Below are 23,733 nucleotides of genomic sequence, written 5' to 3' on the forward strand. Positions count from 1 at the left end.
AGGACAGGCAGAGGGTCAGCTCAGGCCTTTCTGAGGTTCCTCTCACTCAAGATGTTAGAAAAAAGGGAAGGATACTGGCCTGAGCGCAGAAATACAGTAGGGCTGGTCTTTGGCAGATCCTAGACATGGTTTCAATCTGGTTCCACCCACCATGCAAGGTCCTGCTTGTAGAGATAGCTAACCACCTAAGAATAATTCCAGTTTGACTTCTGGTTGTTTGATACTGGTGGTCCATGGGTTGTTCTCAGATCTCCTAGATAATGACTTCAAGTGAAAGCAGGACTCTATTCCCAAGGGTACCTGATCCTGTACTGAGCCAGAGTCAGGCAGAGAGTCCTACAGCACATTGCCCAGCCTTGAAGCTCACCCTCCTTCAGGCTTGGGGACAGGCTTGCGCAAAATAGCAATAAAAAACAACAATCGTTGGTCTGGGGTTGTGGCTCAGTGGTAGAGCGCTTGCCTAGCATGTGTGAGGCATTGGGTTCAATCCTCAGCACCACATATAAGTAAACAAAATAAAGGTATTGTGTCCACCTACAACTAAAAATATCTTTAAAAAACAATCATTGCAATTGAATAATAATCCTTTATGATTTGTGTACTTTGCTAATTACTTCTACATCACTACCGAACTTCCAGGGGTCTTCAATGCCAGTTTGAAAGCCCCTCCTCTGTCCCCATTCCCACATTATAGCTGAGTAAACTCAGACCCAGAAAAGGGGAGTGACTAGCCTAACATCACACAGCCCAGTAGTCATTCCAGCAGCAGCTCCTAGACTTCTCGACTCTGAGATGAGTGACTCCTGGCTGGCAGGGTATGCAGCTGTAGACCCCGGCCACCGTCCCACACTGTAGATGTCCATTTTACTTCATGTGTTTTCCTTTAGCAGCTCTCAAAGAAAAGAGATCCAGAAATGCCCATTTCTAAGGAATGCTATGTGCCTTTGTTCTTTGGAACAAAAAGAAGTTATATTTATGTTTTTGGTTTACGAAGGGGTTGGTCAGGCCTATTCCCACAGCTTCCATCAACCCTGCATGTCTGTTCTGAAATCAACTACAAAATTGAACCAGGAATAAAAAGAGAACTTTAGTCCTGAACATAGAGATAGTCTAGTAAATTCCAAAGACATTGACTGAACTAGGAGCAACCTTGGCATGATATATTAAACTGCTGTACAGTTACATTGATCTCAGAGGTTTGACAATTAATTTCCCAGCTGATCGAGCATCTCAGTATGTGTTTCAGAACTGCAGTAGCCAACTCTATGACCTTGGGCAAGACGTTCTCACCCTCTGAGTCTCAGTTTCCTCCCGTGTAAGCTGGATGCTACACTCACACTCTGCCTGTCAGCTCATAAGTCATATGGGAGTCAGATGGGATGATGGCTCTGAATGTGCCCTGCAAAATTTAGAGCTAATGATCATTGTGATTCACATGCATTCTACAGTCTGCTTTTCAAATTTGCAGTCACTTTTATGGTGTGTGTGTGTGTGTGTGTGTGTGTGTGTGTGTGTGTTGCTCTGCCTCTGCCTGGAAGAACCCACCCAGATAGTTGTCTGACTGATCACATCACTTTCTTCAAATCTATGCTCAAAAAGGTCTTAGCTCATGGTCCTTACTCCTGAGTGTACCCCCACTTTCTCTATCCCTGTACCCTGATTGATTTTGCTGACATTGTATTATCTGTTTTCTTATTTCCTCTCTCCCCAGTAGAAGGTGAACTCCATGAGGGCCAGGACTTTATCTCTTTTCTTGCCCGCCATATCCCCAGTGCCTGGAACAGTACCTGGCACATAGTAGGTGCCTACTCAGTGTGTACACATGCCCACTTACATGTTTAGTGAAATGCTGTCGTTTCTAGAAGTGAAGTCTAGGTTTCCCAAAGGAGGTGGCTCCCTTTGCCAAATAGAAGCCAAGCAGAGAGAAAGTCAGGACAAAGGCACAAAGGTGGTAAGCAGAAGGTGGTAGGTGTGGTAGGTGACTGGCATGGGAACCAGCAGAGCACTATGGACGTGGAGCAGGGGTAAGGGAGAGGGTAGGGGAGAATGTGGCTGGTGAGTTAAGCAAAAGCTAAACCAGAGAAGTCCTGGATCTTAGGGAGCTTCAGCTTTATCCTGCAGGTCAAAGGAGTCCCGGCAGATGTATAGGAGGGTGGTAACTTGGTCGCATGTGTGCATCAGGCCCTTCCCCTTCTGTGAAAGTGTGGAGGGTGGAGCGAGAGGACAAGGGAGGAGACAGAGAAGCAGTAAGGAAGCCTTCACATGGACTGATGGAGGGTGTGGAAGAGCTGCACGAGGGACAGAGGAGGGAAAGCTCTGCCCCCACTCTCAGAGCACCGTGTGGGCAGAAGCAGGAGATCCCGGGCCCTGCCTCCTGGTCAGCGTTTCCTCATCGCACAGGCCTAGACAAGTCAGTGTGCGGGAGAACAGCAGTTCTGCTGTGTCGAGCAAGCATTGGTTGGAGGCCCTATGCCCGGGGCTTTGCTTCTTTTATCTTGTTGACACTTCCTTTCATTATTTCCATTTTACAGATGGGAAAAGTGAGGCCCAACTAGGTTAAGTAGCTGACCTTCATCACACATCTCCTAAGTGACTTAGGCAGGATCTGGACTCTGCAATTCATCCTCAGAGACACATGTTCGATGGCCTCCCCAGGTAGGGTCCAAACCCGGTCTGTCCCTCTTTTCTCCCTCATCTCTCGCTCCTTCGGTTCATTCACAGGCATCAGCCATGGCTCAGTGGTAGCTGGAGTGATTGGCGCCAAGAAACCACAGTATGACATTTGGGGCAAAACCGTGAACCTGGCGAGCCGGATGGACAGCACGGGGGTGAGCGGCCGGATCCAAGTCCCAGAGGAGACCTATCTCATCCTGAAGGACCAGGGCTTTGCCTTTGACTACCGAGGGGAGATCTACGTGAAGGGCATCAGCGAGCAGGAAGGGAAAATCAAAACGTACTTTCTCCTGGGAAGAGTCCAGCCCAACCCGTTCATCTTGCCCCCGAGAAGACTGCCCGGGCAGTACTCCTTGGCCGCAGTGGTCCTGGGCCTGGTCCAGTCCCTCAACAGGCAGAGGCAGAAGCAGCTGCTCAACGAGAACAACAACACAGGGATCATCAAGGGCCATTACAACCGGCGGACTTTGCTGAGCCCCAGTGGGCCGGAGCCTGGAGCCCAAGCCGAAGGCACCGACAAATCTGATTTGCCATGAAAACATTTTCTTTGTGTTTTTTTTTTTTGTTTTTTTTTTGTATTTCTTTTATATATAAAATAAATATACTAATAAAAAGGTTTAATTTTTTTTAGAACAAGGATGGTTTCATTGGTCTTTTTGAATGCACCAGGTCAAACACACAATTTGAAGTTCTTGTCAATCACATGTATTAATCACCTCTTACATACAGAGTTTATTGAGAACCAAAGATGATTACTTTCTGGCTTTGAGAAGTTTGCAACCAATTGGAAAGAGGAACGTGTCAACAGGCCCAATGCAGACAGTCAATACAGCGGCCATTTTTGGAGCACTTGTCACATGCTGGGTCAGCTGCCAGATTCCCTACCTAAAGACCTCATGTGGTCCTCCCTGTCAGGCAGCAACTGTTGAGCATCCACAATGCCCCCACGGGCCAGAGAAGTCATGGCAGAAGTGTTTCCCCCACACAGCTATCATGCAGGCAGGGTGATAACAGATAATATTTTGATAAACCAATGCATAAATAATCTACTTCCAGACAGGGATAGATGCAATGAAGAAAACTAAGTAGGGTGATTGAATAAAGAATTGGAGGGAAGGGTGCTGATTTAATTGGAGTCAGCAGGGAAGGTGTCTTTGAGGACATAGTATTGAAGACTGGCCCTAAAAAAATGAGACAGTAGCAACCAGAAGGAAAATGATCCAGGTAAAGGAAGCACTTGAGAACACCCTGGAGTGGGATCAAGCCCTACACATTAGAGGAACAGTTGAAGTCAACTCCTAGGTAAGCTGTATAGGCAAGGTCCACTGTTACCTGGAATGGCTGCACCGGACACTCCTCCCATGACCTCGAGATGACAAAGCACAAAAAATATTTAAAGGATTTGCTCAAACATATGTAGTTACTTGTAAAACTAGCTCCAGATCTATACTGGTCAGTAAAAGCTGAACACTACAACAAATGGCTGTCACACTTAGGAGCTGAAATACAATAAAAAGACTTGTTTCTCATCCATGTCCTAGTAAGGGTATGGCCAGGGTGGGGGGCTTCCAAGCAGTGGATTTGGAACCCTGCCTCCTTCCACTGAGGCATTAGAGTCCTCTTTTTGGTCCTCTATATCCAACCAGCTGAAGACAAGAAAGGTAAAGGGAAGAGAGTCACTCAGAAGCTCACAGACACCAGGCCTGGGCTCCTACAGTATTGTTCTGTCCCCTCATGCTGCAAAGGAAGTCAGGGAACGGGTTCTTCCTGTGTTCTCATACTAAAAGGCAAATGAAACACAATGGATAGTATTTGCCTCTATCCCAAGAATTTATATCTGCCAAACCCCAAAGCCCATGTTGGAAAGCATTAAGCCATTCTGGTAAGGACTGTATTGGAGATATGGGAAGGGCACTGATGGAATCCCAATTATCTTCTAAATTCTTGACCCTGAACAGAACCAGTTTAAAAGTAGCTCCAGATAATGGCTCCACAACAGACATGCTCTCAAATAAAAATCTTCTGAGGTCTTGCAGTTAGGGGAGACGTCCATGGTAGACATGAACCCTTCTTCTCTAGAGGCACAAAACATGGAGAAGGAATTGAGGTGCAGGTAGACATGGAACTGTCATGATTGGAGTGCCTTCACTTTTGGAAACCATGTGCACAATCAGGAAACTCTAGAGGCCCCAATGAAATGTGAAGCGGGTGTTCTGAACAGTCTCTATACTGAAAAGTCCTCTGCCAAGGCCAAGGGTAATATAATCCTCGCAGACTCTGAGAATCCCAGGTTGGGAAAGCCCCAGGGGTCATTCAGTCCAACCTGGTGAGGATATTCAGCTTTGGGGGCACAAGATGGAGTTCAGGCAGGTTGGGAGTTCAGCAACAAACCTAGCAAAGAGCCGGCCTCAGTGGAGGGACTCAGGCTGTGAAGGCATGGTACCCAGCAAAGAAATTTGACAGGGTCATCGAGCCTTGGCCTGCTCCAGGGCACAGAGCCCATCTACGGTCTGCAGGCAGTGCTGAGCAGAGACTCCAGGAGGCCGACAAGCCATGGGGAGCTGGCATCCAGGCTGGGAAGCAAGGCCACAGGGACAGACTTAGTCTATAAACCCTGAGCCGTGGTCCTGGGCAAGAAAAATGAGCAGAAGTTAAGACAGAAAATATCAGAACTACGGAAGCTGATATTTTGTGGGTGAGAAATGGGCTGTCATTAGGACACTTCATCCAGAACCTGAGCCCTGTGCTCTAGCTGAGCCCATTCATGGGGACCAGAGCTTGTGCAGTCTTCCACACTAAGGGCAAAAAGCAAGGGACAGAACTGACAAAGTGGCCTTTTGTGGCTGAAAATCTAAGGAATGAGCTTCATCTTGGGTCTTGTGTGGTCTAGAGAAATTGGGGAAAGCAAAGAGTCTCTGAAATTAAAGTTATGTTCCTGTTTATGTTCCTTTGTTTGGTGGGGAGGGGGCAAAGGAGTTCATTCAACTCATTTATTAAAAGAAAAGAACTTAAAGTGTCAAGCAATTTCTAGGAAGCTGATATAACTCAGAACCCAGCCTGGCATAGTATTCTAGCCAGGGACATGGACCTCACCCTTTCCCCTCTGAACTCTGCTTGTGAAACCTGGGGATCTGCCCTTGGAAATGGCGAGGATAGATTCCTACAGAAGTAACAGAATCCAAAATGCTGAAGTAAAAAGAGGAATGCAAAATAGAACTGGTTTAGCCTGAGTGTGTTCAGGCCTAACAGAAAAGATTTCTCACAGCTCTACATTCCTGATTTGATCTTCGGGGGCTGGTGCAGGGTCAGATATCCCCACCATTGATCAGCCTGGGTAGGGACTGCTGTGCCCCATAAGACAAGCACAGCCCTGCTGGAGAACAGGCCAGGGTATCCACCATATTCCTGCAAGGACCAGGGTTAAGGAGCCACTGCCTCACCATCTGCCATTCCATAAAGCCAGGCAGGTCACCTTGAGCTCAGGATGCCCCACACCCACTTCACGGTTCCTTCCTTCTTTAGGAACTGTGTGAGTTGTGAGTGCCACTGTTCCCAGTTCAACCATGACAGGGTTGCAGGCTGAGCAAAGGGAGACAGTCACTAGCTGGAAAAGCAGCAGCCATCGGGATTCCCTGGGGCCATCTACTCTCATCCCAGACAGCTTCCTTCTCTTCTCCCAGATGGACAAACAATGATGACTGTTTTCTTTGTGTGCCCTGTCGTGGGAAATGTGGACCAGGGCTGTGTTGAGAGTTAGAGGCATTTTCTTGGTTTGAATCTTACAGCTGCCACCTTCCAGTTTTGATGCTGGGCAAGTGGCAGGATCTATGTGCACCTTAGGTTCTTCACCTGCCATGGGGGAATCATAAGGGAAGCTTCAGGTTTGAGAAACCTGGTGAACATGCCATAAACACCCCAAGGGTCTTGGGCAGTGCTCAGAAATTAAGCCCACTGATAATGGTGTAGCACTACATGAATATTTGCAGACATCTGCATCACTGAAGTCCCAAACAAGACTCACCTCTATTCGGGTCATTTAACCTCATATAACAAAACAGGCTTCAGTCATTTGACCCCATATTAATATAAAACAGGATTCAGTTTTGAAGGCATTTGGGTTTTAGATGGTGGATTTCAACTCGTCAGCACACAGCAGGTCATGTAGCTGTGGTGAAGACAATAGGCGACCACACATTCAAGGCACCCTGCAGCTGGGCTTTGTGAAGCTCTCTAAGGCTGCTTTAAAGACACATATATTTTTTTTAATTGAAAATGTGCACAGCTGCAATTTTTCTTATTCTTTTTATTCGTATGTATTTGAAAATTTTTTCTTCCATGAATTGGTGTTGCTTCAAAAATGAAAACAATAATCAGCCAAAGTGAAGGATGAGGGTTCCCTTCAAGGGCTGCAAAGGGGTCCCCTTGGCCTGTGGCCATTGGACCCTGAGTCAGAGGTCTCCATCACTCCTGGGATGGAGTGGACATCTCACAGAGGGCCCTGGCCGGGGCATGGGAAACCATGTTGGGAACTCCCTGCGGGTGGAGAGAAACTTTCCCCAGGGCCACACTACCTGCTGGTGACCTAGATTCTAGGATCACGCCCTGCCCTTCTAGAAGGAGCAAGGGTTGGAGCTCATTTCCTTCCCTGACATTTTCATTTCAGAACGCAGGCCTTCCTGACACTCTGGCTACCCATGTCAAGCAGCTTTTCTAAGTGAGAATGTTGCTCTCAAATTAGCTGTGGGCTCCAAACAACTGAACCCAATATTTTATTGATGAGTTATCAGGGGCAGGGTGCCCTGTAAAATAGCACCATGTGCCTGTTTGAATTATTAATTGCATATCAGCCGCACCGCATGCTTGCAGCCTACTCCTACTCTCCTCTCCCAGGAAGATCAGATTACCATTCTTTGGGGGATCAACTTATCCCTCATGGTCAAAGCCATGAACTTGTCTTTACCTTTTATAAAATAGATAGCATGACCCAAATGCAGTCTGTTTCTGTTTGGAAATAATTTCACTCAATCTCCTCATAATTCACTGGCCCCTATTATGATATTATCCTAACAATGATAAGAACATGTTTAGAGTCCTTTACAGTTTACAAAGACCATTTCCAAATAAGGTTTTGACTGATCTTCATAACAGCTTTCAAAAAGGGAGATTATTATCCCAATTTTTCCAGGAAATAGGGACTCAAAGAAAGTAAGAAAAATAAAATGTATGTAAAATTCTAACTAAAAATAGAATATTAAAGCTGAAAGAGCTTAAAGGTTGTATGTAGTCCAAAGTCCTGATTTTATACGGCTTCATAAAAGGCAGGAATGTGCAGAACCTGATCCCTTGCTCTGTTTTGACTCTGCTCTTAATTTGCTCACTGTAGTAAAATGGACCAGATCCCCCCAGGCCCCTGGCCTGCACGAGACTGGCTCGCATCCCTGTGGAAGTGGAAGGGCGACACGGCCCGCCTGCCCCTGGCCCTGCACAGGAGTGCGCTCTGGCTCCCACTCTGCCACACCCAACTCCCTTCCACACCCACTCCCTTGCACCCAAGGAAAGCCCAGACCCTTCTCAAGCCTTGTAAACACACAAACACACTCGAGCTACATTACACGTGCACACGCCTTCACCTAACACCATACACACATGCACACATACCCATACACTTCTGCATGTTTTCTGGCACGCTGGCACTCTCACACTCTCTCAAATGCACACAGTCGTACATACTCATACTCTAAGAGGTTCACACACACACACACACACTCACACCCTGGAACACATGCATCATACCATACACTCACACTCTTACATGCCTACTCTCAGGCTTTCACATGGTCACACACACTCACATTCACACACATACCACATCTCACACTCACACACTCTTGCTCTCACGCAGGGCAGCCTGAGCTCTCCGGCATCCTTTCTGCAAACACTGAGACCTGTTCTACTCCACAGACGCCTCCTTCCCGCCAGCATTACGGGTTTGTCTGTGGAATCCTACAAGCCTGGTTTCAAAGGTTCAGCGACTTCACAGCACCCAAAACACAAACGTGCATGTATGCACACAGACGTACACACACACACACACACACACAGCGACTTCACAGCACCCAAAACACAAACGTGCATGTATGCACACAGACATACACACACACACACACACACACACGCACACACACTGGGCATCTGCCATAAAAAGGTAGAAAGGGACTTGCTCTATAACCAAGAAGGTGGCAATGGAAGAAAAATAGAAGTTGTTCCTTGGAAAATGTTCCTGGCCAGTGTTCTTAGCGCTTCTTCCTCTGCCCAGGTTTAAACCAGCAGTCACTGCACATGGCAGCAGCAGCCCTCTGCTTTTACCTAACAACCAGTCTCACCATAACCACCTGCACCGTCACCATGGAGCGGCCATCATTATCAATGGGAGGGGCAGTGTGTGACCCCTGGAGCCATGATGAGCAACTGACCAGGTGATCTTTTGAGTGACGGCTTACTATCTTTCAGAAATGACCAAACGCACTAGTGAAGGCACACAAGTTATGGACCCCTGGGACACTGTCCTTTGGGTGCCAGCGGTGAGGGAAGTGCCCTTTCTTGGTAGCACTCAGAGTCCACAGGACAGATGGCTTCGGAGGAGCATGCAGACAGCAAGAGACACACCAGCCGCCCTAGGAAAACCCCTCGAGCTAGGACATGCCTTCCCTGACATTTGTCAAGTTCCTGCTGAAGTATGTGTCTGCTTGGCTGAAGTAAGGATGCTTCTTCCTTTGGGGTGACCTGCAGTTTAGATTATTTTATCAAAGGCATGAGATGTGGGGGGACTGGCAAATACTGAGATTTAAAACATCAGTAGACTGGCTCACCTCACCACACCCTCTGCCCCCAGCTTCCTTTTAGCTCTGGCTCCTGCTTGCAGCTCTGCCACAGGGGTTTCCTCTAAAGGAGACGGCAAACATCTCTCTGCCATGTTGCAATACAGCCATGGGGGTCGGGGGGGAACAGCCACGTGAATAAGGAAGTCAGAGTAATAACCTGGTGGGCAACGCATGTGCCTGGACCAGGGCAGCAGCCATGGGGGTGGGGAAGTGGTCAGATTCTGGGTCTGCTGAGGCTGTGGACACTGGACTGACATGATTTGAGTGAGGATGGACTGAACCAAAGATATGGAGGAGAAGAGGCTGTGATAACTACAGTGTTTGGGGCCTGAGGAATCAGAAGGACAGGGGGCCATCTACTGAGATACTGGAGACAACAGGAGGAGCGGGTTTGGGGAAGACCACCATTTGTTTTGTACAACTGGGCTTGAGGTGCCTGGTGCATATTTGGACGTGAGCCTGACTCTAGAGGAAGATCCAGACTTCAGAGATGGTGATAACACCTGGCCTCTGGGAGTATTTGAGCCCACCATCCACTCTCTCCTTCACATCCCTGCTGATAACACCCATGACACCCTCCAGGCCTCAGGCACACCTCTGAGCACGGTTCCCTAACTCCTCCATTCTTAGCCTCCCTTGCCCACTACACACCCCTGTCCTATCATATTTCCTATGACATCAACCATCACCTCTGCTGAGGACTCTCAAATCTAAATGAACTGGGACGCGACTGTCTAACTGGTTCCCATGCAACCCCACCTAGATGTCCCGTGAGCCCTCCAGTCAAATGCCCTATAACAAAGCTCATCTTCTCTGCCAAATTGCTGCTGCCACCAGAGGGGAACAACAGTTAGCTCAGCCAGACAGCTTGCTGGTTCTCCAATCACCCCTCCCCCTTCTTCTCCCTGCTGCTGATTACCCCTGCTGTTACCCCTGATTAAGATTCTGCTGCAAATAGGTTGGCTTCTTCTCCCATATTGCCTGTCTGATTTTAAGCATACCAGCCTAAAATCCAGCAAGACCATGCCACCTAGCGTTTTAGTGCAGGCTTTGGAACCAGGTGAGCCGGATCAGAATCTACTTACTAGCTGTTACCTTTGGCAATTTGCCTAGCCTTTCTTTGCACCCGTTTATCCATCAGTGTGACATGGTTATGGTAGAACATGCTTCATAAAGTTATGGGATGGGACTTAACTAAGATTTGACTGAGAGAGAAAGAAGGAGAGAGCCGGAGAGATGCAGAGATATTCATGGATAAAGATAAGTGTAGGGTGTGTGTCCCAAATCCCTACAGCAGGTAATATCCACATCAAGATCTTTTCTCTCTCTCTCTAGTTTTACCCTGTAGGAGCCTATTTTCTGAAACATAGTTGGGGATGGTATTAGATTTTGGGGGAGATCCAAAAATCACCAACACCACCCTCATCCCATCTTTCCCTGAAGTGTTAGGAACTAATTAAGAAATAAGACACAAGAGGCAGACAGGTAGTAAGATTTTAGCTTTGTTATAGATAAAATTTGAAAAGCATAGATTGGGTCAGTGACCAAAAGGACATCCCAGGAGGTCCCCTTGACTTGAACTTATTGTTTCTAAGACAAAGCTCCTCTGTCAAGGATGTCATTCTGAGTTCACCCTGTAATGGAGGGCAGCCCTGAGGAGGAACATGGTCCTCTCTCTCTGGCTGTCAAATCTCAAAGGAATAGGGCTGGAGCACTTTCCCGAGCCTGCAGTCTCTTCTCCTAAACTCTCCTCCATGGAAAGTGCACTCTCATGACCACACCAGTCTGATCACTTTAGAGCTCTTGAGGAGGGGACAATACCTTCCATGACAACTCCACCTGACACCCCCGCCTTCTTCTCACCCCTCCCCTTTCCAAAGCAACATTTCTATCTTTTCAACGGAAACTTCTGGGCCTTTTTTCCCCAGCGTCACTGAAGGCTCCTCTTTCTCTCAAAAGAGCCTATCATGAATGCACAGAAGTTATTCATAGAAGTTGCCACAAACCTGGGCCTGTGTTGCAGGAATATAAGCCCGTAGCCCAGAGTGCAGGGGTCAAGGGCACTCAAAGGCATTGCCAGGGAGCAGACTTAACACTTCCTCTACCGCCACCTTCTGCAGGGAAGGCTGTTCATTTTCTTGAAATAAGAGCAAGAATCTTGCATTTGATGATTTCAATCTCTTTGGGTAAAGATGAACCAAATGTTTCATTAAATAATGATGGAGAAGTGCTTTCTTTGTATCAACAAAGGCATTCTTGGAAACAAGAGCTCTCTTTTCATTCTAAACAGAAAACATTAACAAGCTGCAGTTGGAAACTGCTCATTGTTCCCTGGTTCCCATTTCCCCAACTTCACGGTGACAAAGGAAGGGAAGTTGCATTCCCAAGCTAGGGCTGCCCTGGCTATGGGGCCATGTCACTAAGTCCTGCCCAACAGGAGGCGAGGGAATATGTAAGCTGCCCCTTCTAGGAACTCATCTTCCTGCATCCGGAAATGTGGTGCTGCTGTCTTGGACTGATTATTAATTGTCGGTTGCTATATAACAAAACTGAGTAGCCTCAAGTAGAAAACATGCATGATCTCATAGTTCCCAGAAATCAGAAATTCAGAAAAGGCTAAGCTGGGCAGTTCTGGCTCAGAGTGCCTAGAGAAGTTGCAGTCAGGATCTTAGCCAGGTCTCTTGTCCCATCAGGCTTGGGCTGCAAGATTCATGTCTAAGCTGGCTCACACATAGGAGGACTCAGTTTCTCTCTGGCTTTTGGTGGGAAATCTCAGTTCTCCATCTGGGCCTCTCCACAGGGTGCTTGAGTGTCCTCACAATATGGCATTGGCTTCCCCAGAGTGACCCAAGGAGGAAACCACATTGCCTTCTTACAACTTGGTCACTTCTTTAGGAACAAGTTACTCAATTCAGCCCCTACTCATGGGAGGACACCATAGAACATACTTTTATTAAAATTTATTTATTTATTTTAATTAGGTACATTTGACAGCAGAATGCATTTTGATTCATTGTACACAATCACATCACAACTTTACATTTTTATGGTTGTACACAACGTAGCGTCACACCATATGTGCAGTCATACATGTACCTAGGATAATGATGTCCATCTCATTCCACCATCTTTCCTGCCCCCCTGCACCCTCCCTACCTTCCCTCCCCTTTGCTCAATCAAAGTTCCTCCATTTTTTCCATGCCTTCCCCCTCCCCATTATGGATCAGCATCCATTTATCAGAGAGAACATTCGGCCTTTGGTTTTTTGGGATCGGCTGACTTTGCTTAGCATGAGATTCTCCAACTCCATCCATTTTCCAGCAAATGCCATAATTTTATTCTCTTTTTGTGCTGAGTAATAGCTCATTGTGTGTGTGTGTGTGTGTGTGTATGTATGTATCACAGTTTCTTTATCCATTCATCTTTTGAAGGATATCTAGGTTGCTTCCACAGTTCAGTTATTGTGAATTGAGCTGCTGTAAACATTGTTGTGTCTGCATTACTAAAGTATGCTGATTTTAAGTCCTTTGGGTATAGACCAAGTAGTGGGATAGCTGGGTCAAATGGTGGTTCCATTCCAAGTTTTCTACAGAATCTCCATTCTGCTTTCCAGATTGGTTGCACCAATTTACAGTTGCACCAGCAATGGATGAGTGTACCTTTTCCCCCACATTCTCACCAACATTTAAATTTCTTCACATCATAAGGCCAAGGCCACACACAGAGCACCCTCCAGCCCTGGGCCTTCTGTGACCCTCTTATTACAAGATAGAAAGGTAACACTATCTTGTTTAAGACTCCATTATTTGGAGTTTTCTGTAATTTGCAACAAAACTTAATCCAACTAACATAGAAAATTCAAGCCAACCACAGCGCAAAATAATAATAATAATAATAATAATAATAATTTTCCTGACCAGTAAGGCCTCCATGCATCCAGCAAACTGCTTCTTAATCTCCACTTCTCTTGTCTCCCAGCTTCCTTCCTAGCCCACATCCCCACAGTGTCTCACCCTACCCTGGTGTCTCTTCACTGGCCCTCCTCAGCTCCGCCTTCCCTTCCTCCACTGTGGTCTGCACAGCAGCCAGAGCGATCAGAGGGTCAGCATCTGTGCTAACATCTCCTTCCCATGGCAACTGAAAGTAAATTCACAGTTCTCCAAATGTTATGAAGGCTCATAACCTCAAAAATTATCCACATTCTCAAAACACACCTGGGGAATCCTAAACTCCACATCCAGGCTCTGGCAAAGCCACCGCTGTCCCGCTGCCCAACTCAGCAAGGCCATGCTGGACTGGTGTCTACCTGGCCTTGCTCCTCCCCAGTGCCTAGCCCCACCTGGGAATCCCCCAGTGACTGGATGGAGCAGCGGTGGCCAGGGCAGGATTCTCTATTTGTGGGGAAGAGGAATATCAAAGATTTTCTTTAATGCTCAGCATTTATAACACTGGAAGGCTTTACAGCAAACTCTAGGTTCCTGGCTTCTCTTACAGCTTTGAAGAATCCCATTGGTGACAACACAGACAAAGCTGGAAGACATTATTGCAAGTGAAATAAGCCTGAAACAAAGACAGATACATATGGGATCTCATTTATACATGGAATTTAAAAGATTCAGCCTCACAGAAATGGAGGGTAGGATGGTGGTTACCAGGGGCTAGGGTGGGGACGGCAGGGGACTGGCCAAAGGAAGAATAAGTTCAAGAGATCTGTCCTCTAACATGGTGACTATAGTTAATAATCAAGCACTGAATGCTGGAAAATTACTAAGAGCAGATTTTAAATGTTCTCATCATGCATACACACAAAAAGAAAATTAGAATGTGAGGTAATGCATATGCTAATCAGCTCAGTTTAGCCCTCATACAATGCATACATATTTCCAGACATCATGCTGTATACCATAAGAGTACAGTCTTTATTTGTCAATGAAAATAAAATAAAATACTTGGATGATATAATAAGAGAGCTCTCATGTCCACGCAGCAGCCATTGTCCAGAGCTGGGAGGGGCTGCACTCTGGGGGGAAGAATGAGGTCAGTCATGGACGAGAGCTCCCTCCCAGCCAGTCTCACTCACTGACGGTATCTCAGGCACCCTTGGCTTTCACTTGTTATGCTTTAACAGGGCATTCATCATGGGGCCAAATGACCAGAAGGAAAGTCCCCCTTATTCTGAAGTCCAGGCCTCCCCTAGAAGGACACAGGCCTTGCCTGTGACAAACAGGAGCCACTAGCAAGGTCTGGCTGTCAGGCTGCTGAGGCCTGAGACCACGGCCAGGCCTGGAGAAGGGCTGGCCACTGTTAGCACAAGGAACTTGGAGTCCAGCTGGCTGGTTGGAACCCAGACTCCACCACTTCCCAGCTAAGTGATCTGAGGCAGGTGATGAGTGCCCCTCAGGCTGCTTCCTCGTCTGTGAGGTGGGAGTGGCACCAGTACTTACTGCAGGAACTTGTGAAGACTTAATGAGAAAAGTGCATAAGAGCAACAGGCCATGCGCCTTGCACACAGGACCAAGGCTCAGTAACAGGAGCTAATGGGATCATCCCTTCTGGAGGAAGAACACTGTCCAGGCTCAGGCTTAGGGGGCCCCAGCAAGGCCTGTGAAAGGTCCATATGGGAGAAGAAGCAGAACTCCAGCAAGGACTCCTGAGTATTTGGATTAACATCCCCTGTGCGTGCGTGCGTGTGTGTGTGTATGTGTGTGTGTGTGTGTGTTAAATCATGACTTAAAGCCCAGGAGTTATGACTTCTTCCCTCTGAGGATCTTAGCAGCTATCACTGATGGTGCTATGGCACTTACTCAGCCTGGGGTCAGCCAAGGTCTCTGGCCAGCTGAGGAGCCCCAGGCAGTTAGAGGACCAGGACGAAGTTCCTGCTGCGCTCTCTGCATCCCACAATGGTGGTGAGACACACAAACACCAGCACAGGCTTCCTCCCCCTTCCTCTTCTTCCTTCCTCACTAACACTCACCTTTACTGAACCACTTGTTTCTGTCCTGAACAAAGGACCTGTGGTGGACCCTTGTCCAATGAAAGAAGATGCCAACACCTTAGGACAGCCTGGCGTCAGGTCCTCCTTGCTCCCTTTGTCCATTCATTCACCCACCAGGCATTTCCAGAGTGCAGAGGAGGAGAGGAAGGAGTCGTGTTGGTCCTGTGTCTGCTATTCGCCAAACATCGTCACGGTTCTTCGTGTAAACATCCCACGTGATTCCTACAAAACACAGTAGGGAGGTGTTTTAGTCAGTTTTTTTGCCACTGAGACCAAAAGATCTGACAAGAATAATTTTAGAGAAGGAAAAATTTGGTGGGGAGCTCATGGTTTTAGAGGTCTCAGTCCATAGATGGTGATACCATTCCTCAGGGTCCAAGGTAAGTGAGGGCATCATGATGGAAGGGTATGACAGCAGAAAGCAGGTCAGGACATGGAGCCAGACAGGAAGGGGGGTGGAGAGAGAGAGAGAGAAAGAGAGCATGCCACTCCAGATGGACAAATTATAAAACCCAAAAGCACCCACTTCCTCCAGCCACACCCTACCTGCCTACAGTTACAACCCAGTTAATCCCTATCAGGGGACTAATGCACTGATTAGGCTAAACCTGTCATAACCCAATCATTTCACCTCTAAGCTTTCTGGCATTATCTGGCAGCAGCTTTGGGGCAACACCTGATATCTAAACCAAACAGGAGGGAGGACATATCCCTCGTTTTGCCGAGGAGGACATGAAGGTTCCAAATGTTTGTCCCACCAGGAAGGAGTGAAGCCAGAGCTTAAATCTAGAAGACAATCAGTGGGACTCCAATGAACTCTATGGAACAGAGAAAGGAGATCAGGAAGCCACCCCTGGAGGGTACATGTGCCTATGGAGACCTCAACCTGCAGCTGTGTGAGCAAGTACCGGGGAGCTCCTGGGAAACTCCCACCTGTCCCCCTGGGAAGCCCAGCTGCAAGGGCTGCATCTCCTCCTGGGCCTTGCAGCTCCTAGCCAAGAGCTTTCTCCTGGGTCATACCAATGAGCCAAAGGTGGTCTCCGCGTACTGGCCTCTCAGTGGTTCATTTTTCACTGAGGCTGAGACCCATCAGATCAAAATCCTGCAGTGCCAAACTCAAACTCTTACAAGTCCAATTGTTAAAAACAGCCACTAAAGCAGATTTGTAGGCATTTAGGACCTGCCTATTTTGCATATCCTACAAAACGATAGCCAGTATCTGCTGAGCCCTGATGACAGCCTTGTGGTCATAAGACCCCAAGCCACTACTGCCCTTCAGAGCTTTCTGACTCCTCTCTAGGTTTCTGAGCAGCACCACCTAGACACCTGTGTCCCCTCTGGGCCCTCTGTCCCTTTTGCCATCTCATGGTCCAACACAGGAAGAAAGATATAACTGAGTAGGATCCAGGGCCACCTGCTCAGCAGATGCAGCCCAAACTCCTGGCCTCTGGCTCCTCTCCTGCCCCTCTCCAATCCCCTCCTTCCTCCCTTGGGGAAGACAATGCCCTTCACTTCCTGCAGCACTCAGGACTGTTCTATGGACTCTGCCTCTTCACCTGGGTTGCTCCATGCTCCTCCTCTTCTGGCTACAAAAGAACCCAACTAAAGTTTGTTCAAGGACACACACACACACACACACCAGAAGAGGAACCAAAGTGCCACGTTTTTAGCAGCTGGACCAGGAGACAGTGGCCTAGTACCATCTATTATTAAAAGTTGAGTTTCTGAAAGCAGCTTCAACCTAAGTGGAGCCTCCTCCTGCAGCCAGTGGAGACCTGGAACCAGCAGAGCAGAGAAGTGATGAGAGAAATGGCCAGGACTGAAGCTGGAAGGGGAGGGGAGTCCTGGCTCCTTGACCAATGCTGAGCAGAGTAAGAAAAGAGCAGAGAATGGGCTTCCCCATGGTGGTATGGCGACCCTGCCAACTTGCAAACCACTGCCCAGCTAATGCCCTGCCCTCTTGCCCCTGGACAGCCCCTCCCTCCTCTTGGAGAGACCTCAAAGAGACAGGGAGGGGCACAAGGGGTCCACACCATCTCCAACAAGACCAAGGACAAATGGACCCAAAAGTCATCCAAGGAGGCAGCCTGGGCCAGAGGGTGGCGATGGCTATGAAAAGGGCATAGATCACCACATCCACACCCCAGGCCCTTTGGGACCCTCAGTGTGCCCCCTCCTAGGTCTTTAGATAAATACTTGGACTTCCAAAATCAGCCCTGGCCAGAGCCCAGAGCTAAGAGCCTCTGGGTTCTATGATTTTTTGCTTTGTTCAGAGTGTTGATTTTCTCTGCTGCTTAAAGATCCCATGGCACCATTCAGCTCCAGCCTCAGCCTTGAATTACAGCCTTCCCTTTGCTCATTAGGTTCACTCTTGGCTGGCCTCATTTTAATTTCTCTTCTCCGTTTGCTTTGGCGAGGGCTGGGCAGAGGAGTTGCTGGAGCAGTGTGGGAGCCTCTCGGCAGGACTCCAAGGCCTGCCGAGGAAATGCCATTAGCTTCAAATCCACCATGCAGGAAGGGAGGCTGGGATCTGCTCCCCCTCTCCCTGGCTCAGCTCCTGGAGAGGGAGGAGAAGAGGCTGGGGGATGGGGAGGCGGGGAGAAAGCCTAGGGTTAGGCTCCCTCCCGCCTTTTGAAAGGAAGAGCTGGCCCTGGGGGAGGCCAGGAGTTGACCCTGACAAGGCTCCTCTGCAGAGTTGAAAGGGAGCCAGGGGAGAGGGTAGCTGTTTCAAGGAGGAGCACAACTGGCAATCACAGGGAGTGCAGTGATCCTGGTGGAAATACCCTCGAGAGAAGACGACTCCACCATCTTTGGAGGCTGGAAACTGCAGAAAACAGGACTGAGAGGAGGTGAAGTAGCACAGGAAAAGTCAGAACTCCTCTGTTCACCTCCTTTATCCAGGGTGTTCAGTGGGGTGTATAGTCCCAAGTTCCAAGGCACCCCGACCTTTTCCAAGTTCATTTATGTCATCTCCCTGACCTCAGTTCCCACACATGTAGAAAGACACTGGTGAGGCCTCCCCCGGAAGATGATGGTTCAGTTCAACATGATGAAGACATACATGAAAGAAAGGGGCTGCCCCCTCCTTTTGGGGCCTGATGGACATGGGTTGTGGGCCAGAGTCAGACCTTCCTGGATTTCAGTCTTTCATGATCTGGTTAATTTTGAACCTTTACCCACTTTGAATTAGTTCCTGGTAGATGCACTGGTGCCATTAGAGAAAGAGATAACTTGGAGAATGACTTACAAGACTTGGATCACAATTCTTGCCTAGAATGTGAAACGTAAGTGAATCAAGCACCCCTGTTACTCCTCTTGACCAATGTAACTGTGACAACTGGCTTGCTTTAACTCCCTTCTCCCCCCACACACACACTTCTCCTCCTCCTCTTCCTCCTCCTCCTTTACTCTATAAAACCAGACCTCTCAGATGCCATTTCAGAGCACTAATTATGGACAACTAAAATTGGAGACTCCCAGATGGCCATCCCCACCTTGGCTCAAATAAACTCTGCTCACACTCGGTACTTTTTAGGCTAGTGCTGTGGTCACAGCCACTAACATGATGCAGCCTGCAGAGCTCCTAAGACAGGATGAGAACAGACACATGAGAGATAATAACCTGTGAAAGGGCTGGGCAGGGTGCTCATCCACTTCTCAGCTCTGCTATAAGTGGAGTAAAAGCACCAACCAGGAAGAAGGCAGGCTTTGTCCCAAACCTGTCCTTTGTCTGTAATCCTAGCATCTCATCTCATCCACAATCCCTTTTTGATCACCTCAGGAACTACTCACTCTGCAAGAAACCAGGTCAGGGTACCAAATAAGGCAGGTGTGGTCCTTGTCCGTGTTGCCCTTGCAGACCTCTGGGAAGCAGGACTTTTAGTCAGCAATCCCCCAAGTAAAGGTGTGAGCCTTGCAGCTTAAAGTTCAGAGGACCTGAAGTAAGAATGATAACTAGGCAGTGGGCGATAACTAGGAATTGATTCCACCATTTCTCAGTCCTCGTCAGAGCACCTACCTGTATGCCAGGCCTAGATCTACCTCTGGAGATGCATCAGGAAGCAAGGCTGACACTGTCCCAGACGTCCCAGTGACCGGAAGACCACAGACAAGCCAAAGCCACCTACAGAATAAGGAAATATGTTTACTTCTGATAATATCAAGTACTTCAAAGGTGTGTGCTAGAAACTGAAGGCTACTTTACAGGAGAGAGTCATCTCTGAGGAAGCAATATTTGGGCTGAAAATATTAACACCTGTATTAAAACCAGGAAAATATTAACACCTGTATCAAATGAGATGATAGTGTAAAGGTTCCTAATCATTGCTGTATACATACATAGTGATATCCTTAGACATTCCTAAGCATCCCAGCATCTAATCCACACCCAGCCCGGACTCCTCATCCCCACCCACAATGCCCCAGTGGGGGCCATTTAAGACCCAAGACCTGAGGTTCATCTTCCAGGACGCTGATAAATTCTACCTGATGGAGACCAGAAAGCACCTCACACCTGAGCAAGTGACCAGGCCTCTTCAGTTAGGCTCCACATAGGCCCACAGGCCAGGAAACTCAGGCAGGGAGTGAAAGCTGTTTACTTCTTCAGGGAGACCAGCAATGCAATCCTGAACCCTAAAGAGAGAGGCCCTTGGGACTGGGTGACTTGGTCTCTGAGACACCCTTTCCTTTGCTGCCATCTGGTGGTCAAATTTGGGAACAGCTGCCTGAAGGGAAGCCAACTAAGCCTAATGACTGGGCGCTGTTCTGGGCCCTGGTGCTGGAAACAGAACAGTATAAAAAACAGATGGAAGGCCTGCGCTCAGAGAGCTTGTATCCAGCTGGTTGTCTCAGACACAGCTGTGGAAAGGCAGAATCACTCGCACTTGACAAAACAGGGACTGAGGTTAAACAGGTAAGGTGTTTGCCTAGACCACACATCTCGCCAGGAGCAAAGCAGAATGGGAACTAAGAACTTCCTTTGCACTGCACCAGCTTGCCTCCCCAGGAGCCTGTCAAGGGGTGGGAGGTTGGCTGTGAGTTCAGGGTCCAGCCGACCAATTGTAGGAGAGCAGAATGTGCCAGAAGGAAAGCGCTCAGGCAGGACTCTGGAGATCCCATCTCCAGTCTCAGCCTTCCCAACTAACCGTCTGGTCATCTGCAAAGTGGACACAGCAAGACTGTGTTATCTGGTCTTTTTAATCCACCACCAACATTTTTTTTGAACACCTATGCACATTTTGCTAGAAGGGGGGGTCACAAAGCTGGCTTTATCCTTTCCCCACCAGTCCCCTCCCATGGGGAAACAGCCTCAAGCCCTCTACAGCTTCCCCACCCTCCTGCCCTTTGAGACTGCTGGCCCTTTTGATCCCTCCAAGTCCTCTCAACCTGGCTGCCTCCTTCTGTCCTCACAGCCTTCTGTGCCTCAGGAGGTATCCATGGTCAGTCGATGTGACAACTGCTATCTTCTCCCTCTCCTGCCCCAGCCAGTGGCCCTAACTGGGCAACACCAGCAATACCATGCTGATGAGGATCTCATTATTTCCAGCTCCCTAGATAGAAATTGCCTACCAAATCTATCCACAGTGTGACCTTACCTACCACATCTATCTGAAATGTGTTTTCCTCTATCCCTATCACTGCTGTGCCCTTGACCCACTGGACTTGGTTTCATTCTCCCTAGGAGGTTTCTAGTTGAAGCTGTCCTCCTGTGTGGCCTCTGCTGCATCTCAGCTCAACTGTCTGCAGGCTGACTTCTGTCCTCACTTCCTCCTCAGTACAAAGTTCTGCTGAGGCTGGTGCTGGTGCTGGTTCTGGTGCTGCACGGGTGTGGCCCAGGCTGACCTGTGCCTGTCTTGATAGATTCTCCTCCCTTGGCTCTGGGCCCATCATGCTCTTCTGGTTCTGGTCTCTCTGCCTTGGTTCACCACCTGTATGAGGAGTCTCGTCACAATTGTTCCCTGCCTGCAATGCCAGGGCTGTTGGAGGAGGGGGTCAAAGCAGTAGCTTCCTGCAGACAGGAAGGCCACAGGCCCACTGCTCTGCCCAAGTGCTCAGGTTTTCAGCCTCAGGCCGTGGCCATGTGGTCAGGACTTCCCATTGCCACAGCAATTCCAGGACATTGACTAAACTCTAGGGGTGGTGTAAGTACTTCTCTTGAATTGTCCCATTTATTTCCCTCAACAATACTATTAGGTAGATGATATTATTCCAGTTTAGCAGATAACACTGGGGAGCTTAGCCAAGGTTCCTGTGAGCAAGGCTATCCATCTCCAAAGCTTCCCCTTGCCCATGACATTCATTCTCTGAATTTCACTCACAGAGGCATTGTGAGATCCATGGTCCTCCAACAAATCAGCCCTGGAGAGTCATGATGTCACTGGGCTCAAGGCTCTTCGCAGGTAGGGGATTAATGGATTTTCAATAACATCAGGAGCAATGTTACTTCTTAACATTTATGACAATTCTTAATAATATATTCCTTTGTATCATCATTGTTAATGGTTTCCGCTTCCAAATGGACTTGGCTACCAATAAATGCTTGTAAAAGAAATGGATTGGGAGAGAGAAAGGAAGGAAGGGAAGCAGAAATGAGAATCTGATTTGTGGATTATGGATCCAGATCATGCAGCTAAAAAAAGCCAGGGACATGTGGGTCGGTGGAGTTGTCAAGGTCATGCAGGTAAAAAGTTGTCAGACTCAGGTGATGACCCCTGAGAGTCTGGCTGCAGAACCCCACTGCTAGCTAACTGCCACACAGAGTCTGTAAGATCAAAGAATTCGTTCTATGTCAAATAAAGAAAGAGAAAAAGTAGAAGGAAAAGCCAACCAGGGGCACCCTTCTTTCATCAGCACCCACCCCCTCGCCAGTCTCTCTGCACATGGCTTATTTAAGTACATCTTAAACATTAGTGTCACGATGGTTCACTTCTTTCTCTCTCTCTCTCTCTCTCTCTCTCTCTCTCTCTCTCTCTCTCTCTCTCTCTCTCTCTCTCCATAGTAGTTCTCAAGAGGGAAGGTGGTGGGGTGAGAACATAGGACATTTGACAATGCCTAGAGACATTTTTGGTGGTTCCCCAAAGCTAAGGGAAGGTGTTTAGTGGAATCCTGGGGTACCTCTGTAGGCAATGCCAGGAGTGTCAGAGGGGGGTCAAGGCAGTAGCTGCCTGCAGACAGGAAGGCCACAGGCCCACTGCTCTGCCCAAGTGCTCAGGTTTTCAGACATGAACACTTCTGTTGCACAACCCCATGAAGACACACACATACACACACACAAACACACACACACACACATGAATCATTCACTTTAAAGAGTGACCTTCAATCCCCAGCACCAGCAAGAAGTGAAGGGGTAGAAGAAAGAGAGGAGGAGGAGGAGGGGAATTGGTAAACTTCATGATATGTAAATAACATCTCAATAAGGATGTTAAGAAAATGAACACTTCTCTGTTTTCTCTCTGCCTGTGGTCAATTTTCAGAGCCCTGAAATGACCATTTTGGTTTTTGTCCAATTTTGTATTTTGGGGGGTAGAGAGAATCCACCCACCTTTTCATACCACCGTAACCAAAGTCCTTTGAGGAGACAAATGGATTGGGGATTATTTGTTTTTCTTAGTGTGTGTGTGTGTGTGTGTGTGTGTGTGTGTGTTCTTGCCTAAACCAGCCATTAACACTGGACATACCATGTATTATTCCACAATGTCAACCAATTTTGTGGTGCCAACCAATTAGGTGAAGTCCGGAGTTTGCTAGTGCAGAATGGATTGTGACAACAGAGAAAGAGAGACCTGTGGCCCAGAATTGCTCTTGAAAATTTGGTGTCACTCAGAATGCACCTGTTGAACAAAAGTGACATGGGAGATGGAAGGGGCGGAGCTGGACATCTTTCCTCTAGATCCTTGGTTTGTACTTCTCTGCCCTTTGTTCTACCTAGAGATGCTCAGATAGCCTGGGTGGAGAGCATCCTCATGCCCAAGGATCACTCACTCGTTGATTTAACAGATAGATACTGACTCTGTACAAAGTTTTAAGAATACAGATAAGGGAAAATAAGGCCTTCTCAAAACTACACACTGGAAGGAAAGGCAGGTAATTATAATAAGATGGGAGGCCTCCCACAGGGACAGAAGTACAAGGCGCCAGGCTATTTTCTTTAAACAAATGGGGGGAAAACATTAAGCTCCTCTG

The 23,733-nt window shown here is 48.0% G+C and overlaps 1 protein-coding gene across 1 annotated transcript in view; it reads left to right on the forward strand.

Annotated features, from left to right (window-relative positions):
* Adcy8 (adenylate cyclase 8) overlaps positions 1–3,209 on the forward strand; it is a 216,858-nt gene extending 213,649 nt beyond the window's left edge. Inside the window, exon 18 of the mRNA XM_027947608.2 lies at positions 2,722–3,209. Coding sequence (XP_027803409.1) covers positions 2,722–3,209 — 488 coding nt within the window. The remainder of the gene's footprint in view (positions 1–2,721) is intronic.
* Positions 3,210–23,733: the final 20,524 nt, after the last annotated feature.

The sequence above is a fragment of the Marmota flaviventris genome, chromosome 15 (assembly GCF_047511675.1).
Source record: "Marmota flaviventris isolate mMarFla1 chromosome 15, mMarFla1.hap1, whole genome shotgun sequence".
NCBI lineage: Eukaryota > Metazoa > Chordata > Mammalia > Rodentia > Sciuridae > Marmota > Marmota flaviventris.